Genomic DNA, 16,154 nt, shown 5'->3' on the forward strand with positions numbered 1-16,154 from the left:
GCGAACGCGCAGTGCATGCTGGAAAAAAACCTCATCCTTCGGAAGTACGGAATCAACCGGAAGGAGGCCGGAAGGAGAGACGTAGAGGCTAGTCCACTCTACGGTGGCCTAGAGGAGTGGCGAAGTCACACCAGAGAATTGAGCATTTCTGTAACTCGGTGTCGTGATGTCTTTCAAGAGGGAAGGGGACGACTGGAGTCAGCTCAATGTGCTCAAAGTACGTCAGAGTGTGGAGGATCTGGGACGGCTTCAGTCCTCCTCCGAAGGCTGAGTAGGAGCTTCGTGTTGATGCTCTGGACACCTGGACAGGGGATGTCTGGGGACTGAAGTGGGGGTGGCTCCTTCTTAGCTCGGGTTACTGTTCTCTCCGTGGCCCTCACTCCATCTGATTTCTGGATCCTATTATTTCCCTTCCATTTGTTCCTCCCGTCTTTCTGATCCCGTCCGGACTTCTTTCTCTGTCCCCTGCAGAAACGAAGAGTTGGGGATTTGCTGGCTAGTTACATCCCCGAGGACGAGGCGCTGATGCTACGGGATGGACGGTGAGAGGGAGCAGTGATCAAGCCCGAGTGTTCTGCGGCTAAAGGCTCAACCTTTATTATTAAAGAGACCTAGAGGATTTCGTATTCTTTGTCGTGAAGTGAGGACCGGAAGAAATGGGGATGGGGAGTTGGTTTGGGGGAAGAGACTGTGAAGTCAGGGCTCGAATCTATCCGGCCGTCTCCACGAACTACCTACCCTCTTGGACTGACTCTTTTTATGCCTCCTCCCATTCTCAGCTTTGCTTGTGCCATCTGCCCTCACCGGCCTGTGCTGGACACCGTGTCAATGTTGACTGCCCACCGCTCAGGCAAGAAGCATCTATCCAGTAAGTCTGGGAGACGATAAGGGATATAGAATGTATTAACTCTTGACATGCTAGCACATCGTTTGATGCTATGCTTTTTGTCTCTCCTTGTTCTTAGGTTTACAGCTTTTCTATGGCAAAAAACACCCAAGAAAGGAAACGGAACAAAATCCAAGACAGCAGAATGAATTGATAAGGGAAGAAGCCAAAGCTGAGGTAATCAAAAGAGGGAGGAGGGTGCCTTCTAGATTGGACTCTGCTGCACACAACGGGCTGGAAGGGCTTTTGCTTCTGAAGACTCTGACTTTGTCTCTTATCCTCATACCAGGCTCCTCTGCTAACCCAGACTCGACTTATTACCCAGAGTGCCCTGCACAGAGCTCCCCACTATAACAGTTGCTGCCGCCGGAAGCACAAGTCTGTGGAAAGCAAGAGGTACGAAGAAACAGAGGAGATTATGACTCTTATTTTTAAAATTATATTTAAGTAGTTATATAAAAGAGTTGCCGAGAAGTGGCGCTGTGGCTCAAGTGGTAGAGCACTAGCTTTGAATTGAACACAGACACGCACACACACACACACACACACACACACACACACACGAGTTGCCATTTAACAAAGCAGTTTTTTGTTTTTTGTTTTTTGTTTTTTTTTTTTGGTCCGGTTATGGGGCCTGAACTCTGGGCCTGGGCGCTGTCCCTCAGCTCTTGAGCTCAAGGCTAGCGCTCTACCACTTGAGCCACAGCGCCACTTCCGGCTTTTTTCTTTTTGCCTATGTGGTGCTGAGGAATCGAACCCAGGGCCTCATGCATGCAAGGCAAGCGTTCTACCACTGAGCCACCTTCCCAGCCCCACAAAGCAGTTTATGAATACAGTGTATCTTGATCAATGTCTCCCCTTTCACCATTCTCACCCATCCTTTCCAACCTACTCTGTCCCTCATTTTTTTTTTTTTTTCACCGGTGGTGGGCCTTGAACTTAGCGCCTGGGCACTGTTCCTGAGCTTTTGTGCTCAAGGCTAGTGTTCTACCACTTTGAGCCACAGCTCCATTTCTGGTTTTCTGGTGGTTAGAGATAGGACTCTCATGGACTTTCCTGCTGGGGCTAGCTTTAAACTATGATCCTCAGCCTCCCGAGTAGCTAGGATTACAGCAGGTTTCACTTTTTTTTTTTTTTTTTGGCCAATCCTGGGGCTTAAACTCTGGGTCTAGGCGCTGTCCATGAGCTTCTTTTACTCAAGGTGAGCACTACTTCCAGCTTTTTTTTTTTTTTTTTTTAGTAGTTTATTGGAGATTAAGAGTCCAATGGAGTTTCCTGTCTGGGCTGGGTTCAAACCATGATCCTCAGATCTCAGCTTCCTGAATAGCTAGGATTATAGGCCTGAGCCACCAGTACCAGGCCCGCTTTTTTTGTTGGGGGAGGGTTGGGAGGGGAAGGTGGTAGTCTTGGGCTTGAATTCAGGGCCTGGGTGCTGTCATTGAGCCTCTATGTGCTCAAGGCTAATGCTCTACTACTTGATCCACTTCTGGCTTTTCTGAGTAGTTTATTGGACATAAGAGTCTCATGGAGTTTCCTATCCGGGCTGGCTTTGAACTGCCATCTTCAGATCCTCAGACCTTAGCCTCGCTAGGATTACAGGTGTGAGCCCTCAACACCTGGCCCTGCTTCACTTTAAAAAAATAAAACATTTGGGGCTGGGAAGGTGGCTTAGTGGTAGAGTGCCTAACATGTATGAAGCCCTGGATTTGACCTCTGTACCATATAAATAGGAAAAGCTGGAAGTGGCACTGTGGCTGAAGTAATAGAGTGCTAGCCTTCAGCAAAAGAAGCTCAAGGATAGTGCTCAGGCCCCAAGTTCCATCCCCAGGACTGACAAAAAAAAAATTATTGGGGCTGGGAAGGTGGCTTAGTGGTAGAGCGCTTGCTTTGCATGCTCAAGGCCCTGGGTTCGATTCCTCAGTACCACATAAGCAAAAAGAAAAAAGCCGGAAGTGGCGCTGTGGCTCAAGTGGTAGAGCGCAAGCTTTGAGCTGAAGAGCTGAGGGTCAGCGCCCAGGCCCAGAGTTCAGGCCCCACAACTGAACCCCCCCAAAAAAAATTGTTATTGTAAAGGTGATGTGCAGAGGAGTTACAGTTACATAAGTCAGGTAATATAAGTACATTTCTTTTTTGGCAATGATACTCTTTTCTCACTTAATTTTTTTTTGATTGGTAATGGGGCCTGGACGCTGTTCCTCAGCTCTTCAGCTCAAGGCTAGCGCTCTACTACTTGAGACACAGCATCACTTACAACTTTTTTAGCTTATGTGGTGCTGAGGAATCGAACCCTGGGCCTCATGCATGCAAGGCAAGCGCTCTACTACTGAGCCACCTTCCCAGCTCCTCATGAGGCCCCACTTTTCTTAATTTTGTAGGATATACGTTGAATTATTTCAAAAATTCTTTTTTTCTCTTTTGTTGGTCATGGGGCTTGAACTCTGGGCTTGGGCACTGCCTCTGAGCTCTTCAGCTTGAGCCACAGTGCCACTTCCAGTTTTCTGGTCATTTATTGGACATGAGTCTCACAGACTTTCCTGCCCAGGGTATCTTCGAACCACGATCCTCAGATCTCAGCCTCCTAAGTAGCTAGGATTACAGTTATAAGCCACCAGCACCTGGCCTTATTTTAAAATTTTTTTAAATTGTTTTTACAAAGATGATGTATAGAGGGATTACCATATGTCAGGTAAAGAGTACGTTTCATTCTGGATAGTGTCACCCTTTTGAGTTACTCTTATTTTTGTTTTGGTCCTGGGGCTTGAAAGCCTGGGTGCTGTCCTTGAGTTGCTTTTGCTCAAGGCTAGCACTCTACTACTTGAACCACTCTACCACTTCCAGTTTTTTTGGTAGTTTAATGGAGATAAGAGTTGCAGAGCCAGGCGCCAGTGGCTTACACCTGTAATCCTAGCTTCTCAGGAGGCTGAGAACTAAGGATCTTGGTTCAAAGCCAGCCTAGGCAAGAAAGTCCAGTGAGACTTTTATCTCAAAAAAAAAAAAAAAGAGTTGCAGACTTGTCTATCCCAGTTTTCAACTGAAGTCCTCAGAGCTCAGTCTCCTAAGTAGCTAGGATTACAGGAGCCTGACTTGACATTGAATTCTTGACTGTTTTCTACCCCATTTCTCTCTCTCTTCTTCTTTTCTTTTCTTTTCTTTTTTGTTGGTCATGGGGCTTGAACTCTGGGCCTGGACACTCTCCCTCAGCTCTTCAGCTCAAGGCTAGTGCTCTACCACTTGAGCCACTGTGCCATTTCCAGTTTTCTGAGTGGTTTATTGGAGATAAGAGTCTCAGGGACTTTCCTGCTGGGCCTGGCTTTGAGCCGCAATCCTCAGCTCTCAGCCTCCTGAGTAGGTAGAATTATATGTGTGAACCACCAGCACCCAGGTCCTGGTTTTCTAAGGAATTATGCTATTTGAGTTCTCTGGTCAATCTACCAAATTCAGTTAGTACATTTTTATATACTTACATGCCACCAACTGCATTTACTTATATTTTTGTAAGATGACCCTAAAATTATTGCCCTCTACATTGTCTTCTGAGTCACACTGGTGTCATGGAGATGTTAATTGGCATTTAAGGAAAAATGATTTTGTGATTTTAAGTAAATTTCAGGAAATGGAGCACTCTGATCTTATTTGCTTATTGTACCAGTCCTGGGGCTTTAACTCAGGCCTGGATGCTGTCCCTCATCTTTTTTGCTCAAGGCTGGTGCTCCATAGTTTGAGCCACAGTTCCACTTTTGGCTTTTTGGTTGTTAATTGTAGATAAGAACCTTTTGGACTTTCCTGCCGGTCCTGTCCTGGAAGTGAACCATAATCTTCAGATCTCAGCCTCCTGAGTAGTTAAGATTACAGGTGGGGGAGGGGGTTGGGAGATGGGAAGGGATGGGAAGGGGAAACAAAGGAGGAAGCAACAATGCTTGATAAGAAATGTACTCATTACTGTGCCCATGTAATTGTAACCCCTCTGTACGGTATTTTCACAATAAAAAAGAAAAAGAAAAAAAAAAGATTACAGGTGTGAGCCGTAACATTGGTATATTTATTTATTTATTTATTTATTATTATTGCCAGTCCTAGGGCTTGAACTCAGGGCCTGGGCACTGTCCCGAGCTTCTTTTGCTCAAGGCTAGCACTCTACCACTTGAGCCACAATGCCACTTCCTGCTTTTTCTGTTTATGTGGTACCAAGGGCTTCATGCATGCTAGGCAAGCACTCTGCCACTAAGCCACATTCTCAGCCCTACATTGGTATATTTAAAGGGCTATATTCATGGGACTGGGAAGGTGGCTTCTTGGCTTCTTGGTAGAGTGCTTGCCTCGAATGCATGAAGCCCTGGGTTCAATTCCTCAGTACCACATAAACAGAAAAAGCTGGAATTGGTGCTATTCTGTGTGTCAAGTGGTAGAACACTAACCTTGAACTGAAGAGCTGACGGACAGCGCCCAGGCCCAGAGTTCAAGCCCCATGACCTTAAAAAAAAGGGGGGGGGAGGCTATACAGAGTCTTAAGACAAAAACTATTTATTTATTTATTTATTTTTGTTGGTCCTGGGGTTTGAACTCTGGACCTGGGCATTGTATCTCAACTTGTCAGCTCAAGGCTACCACTCTCCCACTTGAGACACATTGCCACTTCCAGTTTTCTGGTGGTTAATTGGAGATAAGAGTCTCAGGGACTTTCCTGCTGGGCCTGGCTTTTGAGCTGGAATCCTCAGATCTTAGCCTCCTGAGTAGCTAGGATTACTAGCATGAGCCCCTGGCATCTGGTGACAAAAACAATTTTAAAAGTTGAAGGTAGCTTCTCTAAAAGCATAATTTGAAAATCTTTTTTATGCAGGACTCCTATTATGATCTTAAGAAGCTGAGTGTAGGGGCTGGGAATGTGGCTTAGTAGTAGAGTGCTTGCCTAGCAGATATGAAGACCTGGGTTCAATTCCTCAGTACCACATAAACAGAAAAAGCCAGAAGTGGTGCTGTGGCTCAAGTGATAGAGTGCTAGCCCTTGAGCAAAAGAAGGTCAGGGACAGTGCCCAGGTCTTGAGTTCAAGCCCCAAAACTGGCAAAAAAAAAAAAAGAAAAGAAACTGAGTTTAGGAAATACTGTTTTAAGGAGTTTGGAGTCATAGAAGAGTTGGACCTTTCCTTTACTGCTTTTACAGGCTTTGATTCTTCTCTACCTAGACCAGAAGCCCCTGGTCCCTCTGTTTCCTGTTCCCCTTTGCCAGCCCCAGAAGTGGAGCTCCAAAGCGAGAAGATCAATAGGGAACCTGAGACTGAGGCTGGCCCACAAGCCAAAGAGTCAGAAACTGTCTCAGCTCCTACCTCTGTCAGCCCCACAAGAAGACGCATCATGGACCATTACCTCAGACTTCGAAGGTAAATATGCCAGATGTTCTCTTTTCTGTCCTCTTTTTTTTTTTTTTTTTTTTTTTTTGTCATTTGTGGGGCTTGAACTCTGTCCGTGAGCTTCTTTGCTCAAGGCTAGCACTCCACCACTTGAGCCACAGCACCATTTCCAACTTTGTCTGTTTATGTAGTACTGAGGACTTGAACCCAGATCTTCATGCATGCTAGGCAAACACTCTACCACTAAGCTACATTCTCAACCCATGTATTTTTTTTTTGCCTAGGCCAATGTGCACCATGATCCTACCAATGCCTTCTAAATATCTATGGAAAGGCATGTTGTGGTTGAGATGGTCTCTCAGTAACTTTTTGCCTAGGCTATCCTCAAACTATGATCTTCCCAACTTCTACCTCCTGCATAGCTGGGGTCACAGGCTCAGCTCCTGGCTTTATTGCCACTAACTTTTTCTGGTTGTGGTGGAGTTGTCTGGTTGTGCTAGGCTGGCACGTCACCTTCAAGCCACACTTCCAGTCCCTTTTTTCACTGGTTATTTTTAGGATAGGGTATTGCTTCCTATCTAGTTATACAGCTAGTCTGCATCTTACCAAGTTTAGGCTTACTGACATTATAGGGATCACAAGGGTATGCCATTTCTCTTCCCTCCAAGGAGGGAGAATATTGCTGACTATTCTGTCCAGATTGCCTAGAACTCCCATCTTCTGAGCTCAGCCTCCCAACTAGCTAGGATTATATATGGGAACCACTTGGCTCATCATTTTTTTTTTTCATCATTTTTTTTCTGGTGGAGGATATACTGGGATTTGAACTCTTTTTTTTGGGGGGGGGGTCGTCGTGGGGCCTGAACTCTGGGCCTGGGCGCTGTCCCTCAGCTCTTCAGCTCAAGGCTAACGCTCTACCACTTGAGCCATAGCACCACTTCCGTCTTTTTTCTGCTTATGTGGTGCTGAGGAATCGAACCCAGGGCCTCATGCATGCCAAGGCAAGCACTCTACCACTGAGCCACCTTCCCAGCCCTGGGATTTGAACTCTTGAACTTACTTGGCAGTCACTCTTACCACTGAGCCACACCTCCAGCCCTGACTTTTGTTCCTTATTCATTTTACTTTTTGTCAGTCATGGGGCTTGAACTCAGTGCCTGGATGCTATCCCTGAGCTCTTTTGGTCAAAACTTAACACTCTAGGGGCTGGGAAGGTGGCTCAGTGGTAGAGCGCTTGCCTTGCATGCCTGAGGCCCTGGGTTTGATTCCTCAGCACCACATAAGCAAAAAGAAAAAAGCCGGAAGTGGCGCTGTGGCTCAAGTGGTAGAGCGCTAGCCTTGAGCTGAAGAGCTGAGGGACAGCACCCAGGCCCAGAGTTCAGGCCCCACAACCGGACCCCAAAAAAAAAAAAAAAAAAAAACCCTTAACACTCTACCACCTTGAGCCATAGCTCTACTTCTAGTTTTCTGGTGGTGAACTGGAGATAAGAATCTCATGGATTTTCCTGCCCAGGCTGGCTTTGAACCATGATCCTTAGATTTCAGCCTCCTGAGTAGCTAGGATTACAGGTGTGAACCACCAGCGCCCAGCTGGTACCCAGCCTTAGTCTGGGCATGTAACCTTCTTATGGTAGGAAGGCTTCCCCAGAAACTAAGCAGACAGGCACACAGTTCCATATCAAGCTCTTTATTGAGAAAGGGGGTCTTGTGAACTTTTTCTTTTGGGACTGGCCTGGAACTGTAATCCCAACAATCTCTGCCTCCTGGGATTACAAACACTAATAGCTAGTAGTAGCTAGGATTACATGCCTGAGCCACTAGTGTCCAGCTGCCACTAACTTCTTAATAAACCTCTTTCCAGACTAATTCCATTTTCTTTGCTGTTTCTAGCTCTGGATGGATTCCAGATGGACAAGGTCGATGGAGAAAAGATGAAAATGTTGAGTTTGATTCTGATGAGGAAGAACCCCCTGATCTGCCCTTGGACTAACACCCTCTTTCCCCATTCATTTCACAAATAAACTCCGCTGAGCGCTGGGAGCTTAACTTTGCTACTGTTTGGTTCCATGTCCAACATCAGGACTTCAGAGCTACTTATTTGTACCTAGTCACTCCTTCCCTGCAATATACACAGCTTCCCATACTTCTGGCCCCTCCTCCACCGCCTACCAAAATCTTGCCAAGCGTCAGCTGCATGCAGCCCGGTGCCCTATTAATAAGTCTGTCAGAAAGAGGTCTTTGCCCTTCACATTGTCTGCTTCCTTCCCCACCTCCACTCCAAATTGTTCCCTCCTCAGATCACAGGAGAGATGTGGGTAGACACTGGGGCTTTCTGATTACATCTGGAAAAAGAATTGAGGCCAAGTACCAGGTAAAAGTTGAAAAGATTAAAGGGCACTGGCAGATTTATGGGGAACACCAAGAGAGGGAGCTCCCCCACCTCCTCTAAGTAACCTGAACCTCCCTGCCTGCTGATCCCCAGAGTATAAATAATCCCTTGATGAACTGGCAGTAACTCTTAGGGGTTAACGCCAAGATTCCCACCCAAAAGCCCAAGGAAAGAGGCAGACAAAGTGGACAAAAGGGACTTTATTTACAGGAAAGCAGGAGAGGAGAGAATTTGTATCTCTAGGGCTCCTAGCTCTAGTTGGTGAAGGGAAGAGCAATGTTATCTCTTCTTTTGCTGGCGACCTGTAAAGGACAAAGAGTAATCATAAGTCTTTGTTTCCTTTCTTGCTTTTGGCAAAGGCGCTCTCCTCCTTTCCAGTTCCTTAGCCAGACTTACAGTGTGGTAATGTTTTAGGCCACCTGACAGCCCATCCCACATTAGCAGGACAAAATAGGAAACCACACAGAAAATAAAAATGCCTGCAAGGCAAGCGCTCTACCACTGAGCCACCTTCAAAAATAAATAAATAAATAAAATAAAAATAAAAATGCCATGCCTCCCACTAGGTATTAATGAATAGGTCTCCATTCCTTCCTACCTCTCTGTTGGTATGTATCCAGGTTAGAAGGGTTTTCTGTCTACTTTGTGATCCTTCATGGGATTTGAACTTGTGGTATGAATATCTGTGGTAGCAACCCAAGCTGTTTCTCACTGTTGTCAGGAGGATCTACCAGTTCCTGGACTGCTTGTCCTTTGTCCCCTCACACAGGCTCTGTGAATACTTACGTAGTTCATTGTTCCGGGTCACGGCCTGGGCCGCCCGAGCTCGCGGTCCCTGTTGTGTAAAGTGGTAGCCAAAGCGGACAATAGAGGGACACTGCTCCAGCACGGTGGCCATTTCCATCTCCACTGCATCACCGGGCCACTGGCGCTGGAGGATACGGAAGAGAAGGCTATCAGCCCTGAGGTCTGGGTTGCTCACCATCCCACACTACTATAGGCCCCTTTGGGAAGTCAGGAGGCTTGTTTGTTCAGAAACAAGAGAGGTGCTGACTTAGCTCCCCTCATGGAGGTAATAAGAGAATTCAAACACATGATTAACTGAGCTAGTTCTGCTGGGTGTGCTGATGGCTCATGGCAGTAATTACAGCTACTTAGGAGGCTGAGATCTAAGGATCACAGTTCGAAGCCAGTCCAGGGAGGAAAATCTGAGACTCTTGGCTCCAATTAACCACCAGAAAACTGGAAGTGGCACTGTGGTTCAAAGTGTTATGGTGTGCTAGCCTTGAGCAGAAAAGCTCCAGGACAGCACCCAGACCCTAAGTTCAAGTCCCACAGCCGACAAAAAAAAAAAAAAGCTAGTTCCTTCATGGCTGGCTCAGGAAGTATTCCCTGAATGCTAAGACCAGGGGAAAGACCAGGTGCCAGTGGCTCATGCCTGTAATCCTAGCTACTCAGGAGGCTGCAATCTGAGGATCAGGGTTCAAAGCCAGCCTGGGCAGGAAAGTCCATGAGACTCTTATCTCCAATAAACTACTAGAAAACCAGAAATGGAGCTCAAGCGGTACTGCACTTGCCTTGAGCTGAAGAGAGCAGGGACAGTGCCCAAGCCCAGAGTTCAAGCCCCACAACAGACCAAAAAAAAAAACCAGGGGAAAGGAACGCTGACCTGGTTGTCTACACGGAGCTCAGTGAGTGTGGCGTTTTCTCGAACTGCCTTCAGCACAGCCATGAGCCCTGTACTGCTAATGAAGTTGGACTCGATGTTCAGGCTCTGGAGGCTACGGTTCTCACGCAACATGTCAGCCACCGCCTGGGTAGTAGGGACTTGTGTTAGGATTAGGGTAGTTTCACAGATGACTGAGGAGAGAAAGAACAGGAGCAAGAGGGAAACAGCTCTTTGAGAAGGGTCCTTGAAGAGCTGTAAGTGGGGCTAGAGGAGACAGAAAGGGATGGGGACCGTAGGGGAAAGCAGGGAGATGAAGTGAGTGGTGGAGTTGGGGACCTTAATAGAGGGTTGTGGTCCTTTGGGAAGATCATCTTAAACTTTCAGAGTTGTGGACCATTAGGACCAAGGGAAAGGATCTCTGTGAGGGCTGTCCTAAGAAAGCATGCTGGGAGCAGCAGCCCTGCAGGGAGTACACATCCACTAGCCTTACATTGGCAATGGGGTCACCACTCCTCGTGGCCACCAGACTGAAGCTCCGGACGTAGGTATTGGTCTTCATCGCCTCACACAACTCACTCAGCATGGGGATTGGGATGTCCTATCAGAGGAGTATAGGAAATGATGACTAAAGAGTCTTCTATGTCAACAGCATTCCCAGTGTTATTATTTGGAAGATGGGCGTCAAATACCTGTATATTATTGAGGTTCACCTCCTCCAGCTCCTTGTCATTGCTTCGAACCCTCTTTAGCATTTCCTCAATGTTTGTAGGATTTGGGGGTTCATCTGGCACTGGCTTATATTTATCAGGCTGTACCACACCTAATGGGTGAATGCAGGAAAGGAACCCCAACATGTCCCCCACAACCTCCCCAGTTGTTCCTCTTATCACCCCTGCACCATGTCCTCACCCAGATTTCGCTTTTCTATCCCTTGCTACCTTCTCGCTAACCCTGGGACTGCCCGCCCAGAGCCCTGGGGTGCGGACTTCCCCACCACACTCACTGCTAATGCCTTCAGTGTTGCAAATTTCTCCACTGCAGATGGCATCATAGTATTGCTTGTTGCTCATCAGTGTGTACATGCCCAGAATTGCTGGAAAGGGTAAACAGAGAGGCATGGAAAATGAGGGGTATGGGGCTTGGTCCAACCCTGCCTCTGATGTAGCATTTTTTTTTTTTTTTACAACCTGGCTAGCTTCCTCTCTTCCAGAGAGGTTTCTTATCCTCCCTCAGTCCTAGGGGTCTGTTCCAAAAACTGCCTAAGAGGGGCTGAGAAGGTGGCTCAGTGGTAGAGTGCTTGCCTTGCATGCATGAGGCCCTGGGTTCAATTCCTCAGCACCACATAAGCAGAAAAAAAAAGCCGGAAGTGGTAGCGTGCTAGCCTTGAGCTGAAGAGCTGAGGGACAGCGCCCAGGCCCAGAGTTCAGGCCCCATGACCAGACCCCCCAAAAAAAAAACTGCCTAAGACCGTGGTTTCTAAAATATTGAAATGGGAAGTTTCTTAAGAGTTACTAAAGGATGAAGGTAGTCTGCATAAATTCCCTGGGTTTTTTTTTTTTTTTTTTTTTTTTGAGGTCTGGTCGTGGGGCCTGAACTCTGGGTCTGGACGCTATCCCTCAGCTCTTTAGCTCAAGGCTAGTGCTCTACCACTTGAGCCACAGCGCCACTTCCAGCTTTTTTCTTTTTGCTTATGTGGTGCTGAGGAATCGAACCCAGGGCCACAGGCATGCAAGGCTAGCGCTCTACCACTGAGCCACCTTCCCAGCTCTAAATTCCCTGGTTTTAACCACAGTATCTTCACTTGAATTTGCCTTCACAATCCCTATAAAATTGCTCTTGAGATACTAACTTATTATATTTAAGATGAATGGATATATAAGCAAACATTTCAAAAGGTAAAAAGTGCCAGGTACCATTGGCTTATGCCTAGCTATTCAGGAAGCTTTTGATCTGAGGATTGTGCTTTGAAGCCAGTCCCAGCAGACAAACCTATGAGACTTTTTTTTTTTGGGGGGGGGGGGGTCCGGTCGTGGGGCCTGAACTCTGGGCCTGGGCGCTGTCCCTCAGCTCTTCAACTCAAGGCTAGCGCTCTACCACTTGAGCCACAGTGCCACTTCCCGCTTTTTTCTTTTTGCTTATGTGGTGCTGAAGAATCAAACCCAGGGCCTCATGCATGCAAGGCAAGTGCTCTACCACTATGCCACCTTCCCTGCCCTTTTTAATTTTTTAAATTTATTTTATTTTTGTAGGTCCTGTGGCTTGAACTCTGGGCCTGGGCTCTGTCCCTCAGCTCTTCAGCTCAAGGCAAGCGTTCTACCACTTGAGCCATAGCACCATTTCCGGTGGTTTATTGGAGATAAAAGTCTCACGGACTTTCCTTCCCCGGGCTAGCTTTGAACTGTGATCCTCAGATCTCAGCCACCTGAGTAGCTAGGATTACAGGCGTGAGCCACTGGTGCCTGACTATGAGACTCTTATTTCCTGTTAACAAACAGAAAAGCAGAAGTAGAAGTAGGCTCAAGTGGTATAGCTCCAGCTTGGAGTTTGGGCTCCTGTCTGAGGCTCTCTCAGATCTCTAGGCCTTCCCCATTAATTCTCCTTTAAGGTGAGGCTCTCCCTCTCATCCTCATTTTTCCACAGCTGCCCACCTGCAATGTCACACATTTCAGCATCTGTGGCATGGGCCAGTGCCTCTTCCAGCTCAGGCTCCAGGGTGATCTGTTCCTGTGCTGGGATTTCCCTCTTGGGTTGAATGTAGGGTTTCCCTGATGGGGAGATGAAGGATGCTTCAGGTAGGGATCATTTCTCCCAATATCCTTGCCTCCAGCTTCCTTTCTTTCTCTAGGAGGCATAACATTGGATTACTAGGGGGACATAGGAAAGCCTGAATCCTCCACAAACTTAGGACTCTTGGGTCCCAGGGTCTTTGAAAAAAACTGAAGACCTGAGATGTATTGGTGCATGCCTATAATCCCAGCACTTGGGAGGTAGGAGCTGAGGTAGGAGAATCAAGAATCAAGCCCAGGACAGCCTGGGCTATGTAATGAGACCTTATCTCAAAACAAAATAAAATAAAACACACATATACACCCACCTATCCTCAAAACAAACAAAGAGTACAAGCTGGCATACAGATGTCAGGGCACCTCAGTCCCTAGGCAGGTAGGAGCTAGAAGGTAAGAGGGAAGCTGGAGGGGAAACATGAGAAAGTCATTTGATTTCTGAACGGCATGGACATCAAGTCCCCATACCCTTCTTCTCGCCTGTGAAGGGCACCAAGTCATCACGCTCTTTGACCTCTAGTGCCTGTTGCTCCAGGTACTGCAAAAGGGCCTCTCGGTCCAGCGGCCCTGTTGGGCTCTTCTTTGTCTGGTCACGTTGTCTTAGTCCAGCTGGCAGGAGCATGTTCTTAGGGATGAGTTTTGGGGAGCAAGTCAGGTACTCTCTCTGGGTAGGAACTCTAGGGTTCCCTAAAACATCTCCAGATATTCACCCCTGTAGTTATCACGGGTCTCAGCCACCCTTCCCGAATGCCTGGTCCCCTGGGCCAGCATCCCTACCTCAGGGTCCATCTCCTGGAGCTCGCAGTCCAGCTTCTCTAGCTCTTCGGGGCTCAACGTCCTTAGGATCTCATCTTCATCTATATCTCTGTATTTCTCCAATTCCTTCTGATATGAGGACATGATGGCCCCCACCCACTCCCCACTGTGTGGCACTCAGAGCCTGGGGGGAACATGGGAAATGTATTTGAACATGGAAGGATGGACATGGACACAGTAGGGACCCAAAGTAACCAGCCAGGGGAGGATCACAGAGTTAGATACCTTTGCAGGCTAGCAATCTAGTTGGAGATGGGGAAATGGGAAAGTTAAGATGTTTTAAGTTAGAATTGGTCTCCTTCTTGCTTTTCTAACCTCTGGCTATTCTGGCCAGAGATCCCAGGATCTAAGCTGTATGGCAAAAAAATCCTGGCAGAACATCCCTTTCCCTACAACCTCACCCATCAGTGCCTCTCGGCCTAGCACAGCTGCTGGAAGTTCTGCCAGCAGAGCTGGCTTCATGCCCAGTTCCTACTGAATATGGGAAGGGGGTGACAGAAAGCTACAGGGAAATTCTTCCTCTCTTCTCCCATTATTCAGCCTTTTTTTCCTGAACTGGTTAAAGGAAGGAAGAAACATTGGCTGGGTGAGTAGAAGTCTCTTATGCATTTCTACTTTTATCGTGGAGGATCAAGATTTCACTTTGTTAAAATTCTAAATCCTAGAGGAAAGCTAGGGCTCAGGAGCTGAGGGACTTCCAGGTTGGGGGAAGGGTCGTACAGCCTCAGAAGGGACCGAGTCCCCATAATCTGTCACCAGAAAGGTGACACCAGACCAATAGATAGGAAATAACCTTCTGAATGGAGTCATTTTACTAAAAACAGCATGAAGATTAAACATACAATCTTTCACAACATGAAAAATATACACTACACCACATGCATAATTTGAAGGATCCAAAGTGTATGAGACACAAGGACAACATAAACTATAGACTTAAGAGACAGGACAGTAGCAGCAACATTCTCTGAGTGACAGGGGCAGACACACTGTGTCACTCTAGGAGGAGCCCCTCTTCTTCCATCTCCCACCATAAACCCCCTCCTTCCCCACCTACCAGTTCTGATGGCCACTTCTCACCTCACCTTCCCGTCTATCCGTTGTTCTGTTCTCTGGGGCACTGTCCTGACAGCAGGAGGAGCCAGTGCCGGGGCAGAGGGTGGGGGAACAGTGAGCTCAGCATTTTATTATTTTAGCTCTGGCCAGGTGGGGGGTAGTGGGAGATCACATATACACAGCCCCCATACCCTGCCCAGCCCTGAGAGCCTCTAGTGGCCATCATCAGCTACGGCACCTCCTTTTCAGACAAGACCTTGTCCTAGAGTGGAATTTTGAGGTGTATCAGAAGTTCCTACTAAGCAGGGCACTGGTGGCTCATGCCTGTAATCCTAGCTACTCAGGAGGCTGAGATCTGGGGATCAAAGCCAGCATGGACAGGAAAAGTCGGTGGGACTCTTATCTCCAATAAACCACTCAGAAAACTGATAGTGGTGCTGTGGGTCAAGTGGTAGAGCATTAGCCTTGAGCTGAAGAGCTGAGGGACAGCGCCCAGACCCAGAGTTCAAGCCCCATGACTGACCCAAAAAAAAAAAAAATCCGTACTATTTGGTACTTGCCATATTCAAAGCAGTGAATAAGGTGACAAAAATGTTAAGTGTAAGGATTTAAAAAATGTTTAGTTTAGGGGGCTGGGAAGGTGGCTCAGTGGTAGAGTGCTTGCCTTGCATGCCTGAGGCCCTGGGTTTGATTCCTCAGCACCACATAAGCAAAAAGAAAAAAAGCCGGAAGTGGCGCTGTGGCTCAGGTGGTAGAGCACTAGCCTTGAGCTGAAGAGCACAGGGATAACACTTAAACCCAGAGTTCAGGCCCCACGACCAGACCCAAAAAAAAAAATTTTAGTTTAGGAGCTAGGAATGTGACTTAGTAGTAGAGTGCTTATGCCTAGTATGCATGAAACCCTGGGTTCAATTCCTCAGTACCACATAAATAGAAAAAAAAAAAAAGCTAGTTTTAAGGTATTTTATAGCATAATTGGAGGAATAAATGAATACAATTTAAAAAGGACAAGCCTGGCACATGCATCCTTAACCCTAGCGTTGGGACACTGAGGCGAGAAGATTGCTTGAGCCCAGGAGTTGGAGACTAACCCTAGGCAATCCAGCAAGACCTAATGTCAGAAAATAAAAAATAAAAAAAGGATAATTCGTAATAAATACTATCCAAGAAATATAAACACATAAACTGGTGACAATTTAGAAGTAGAGCT

At 47.1% G+C, this 16,154-nt stretch overlaps 2 protein-coding genes across 2 annotated transcripts; one reads left to right on the forward strand and one right to left on the reverse strand.

The window, feature by feature from the left end:
• Positions 1-57: 57 nt before the first annotated feature.
• LOC138821440 (sodium channel modifier 1-like) lies at positions 58-8,271 on the forward strand. The gene is made up of 7 exons (XM_070013652.1): positions 58-217; positions 472-542; positions 780-868; positions 966-1,063; positions 1,176-1,282; positions 6,067-6,261; positions 8,122-8,271. The coding sequence occupies exons 1-7, from the start codon at positions 167-169 to the stop codon at positions 8,219-8,221; spliced, it is 711 nt and encodes a 236-aa protein (XP_069869753.1). The 5' UTR covers positions 58-166; the 3' UTR covers positions 8,222-8,271.
• A 533-nt stretch (positions 8,272-8,804) lies between these two features.
• On the reverse strand, positions 8,805-15,110 carry LOC138821439 (tropomodulin-4). The gene is made up of 10 exons (XM_070013651.1): positions 14,946-15,110; positions 13,850-14,012; positions 13,541-13,697; positions 12,938-13,054; positions 11,293-11,382; positions 10,979-11,109; positions 10,780-10,887; positions 10,290-10,433; positions 9,407-9,551; positions 8,805-8,922 (listed from the first exon to the last, which is right to left on the reverse strand). The coding sequence occupies exons 2-10, from the start codon at positions 13,970-13,972 to the stop codon at positions 8,900-8,902; spliced, it is 1,038 nt and encodes a 345-aa protein (XP_069869752.1). The 5' UTR covers positions 13,973-14,012; positions 14,946-15,110; the 3' UTR covers positions 8,805-8,899.
• Between the last annotated feature and the right edge of the window lie 1,044 nt (positions 15,111-16,154).

Source organism: Dipodomys merriami, unplaced genomic scaffold (genome assembly GCF_024711535.1).
Source record: "Dipodomys merriami isolate MVZ:Mamm:240054 unplaced genomic scaffold, mDipMer1.0.p SCAF_92, whole genome shotgun sequence".
Taxonomy (NCBI): domain Eukaryota; kingdom Metazoa; phylum Chordata; class Mammalia; order Rodentia; family Heteromyidae; genus Dipodomys; species Dipodomys merriami.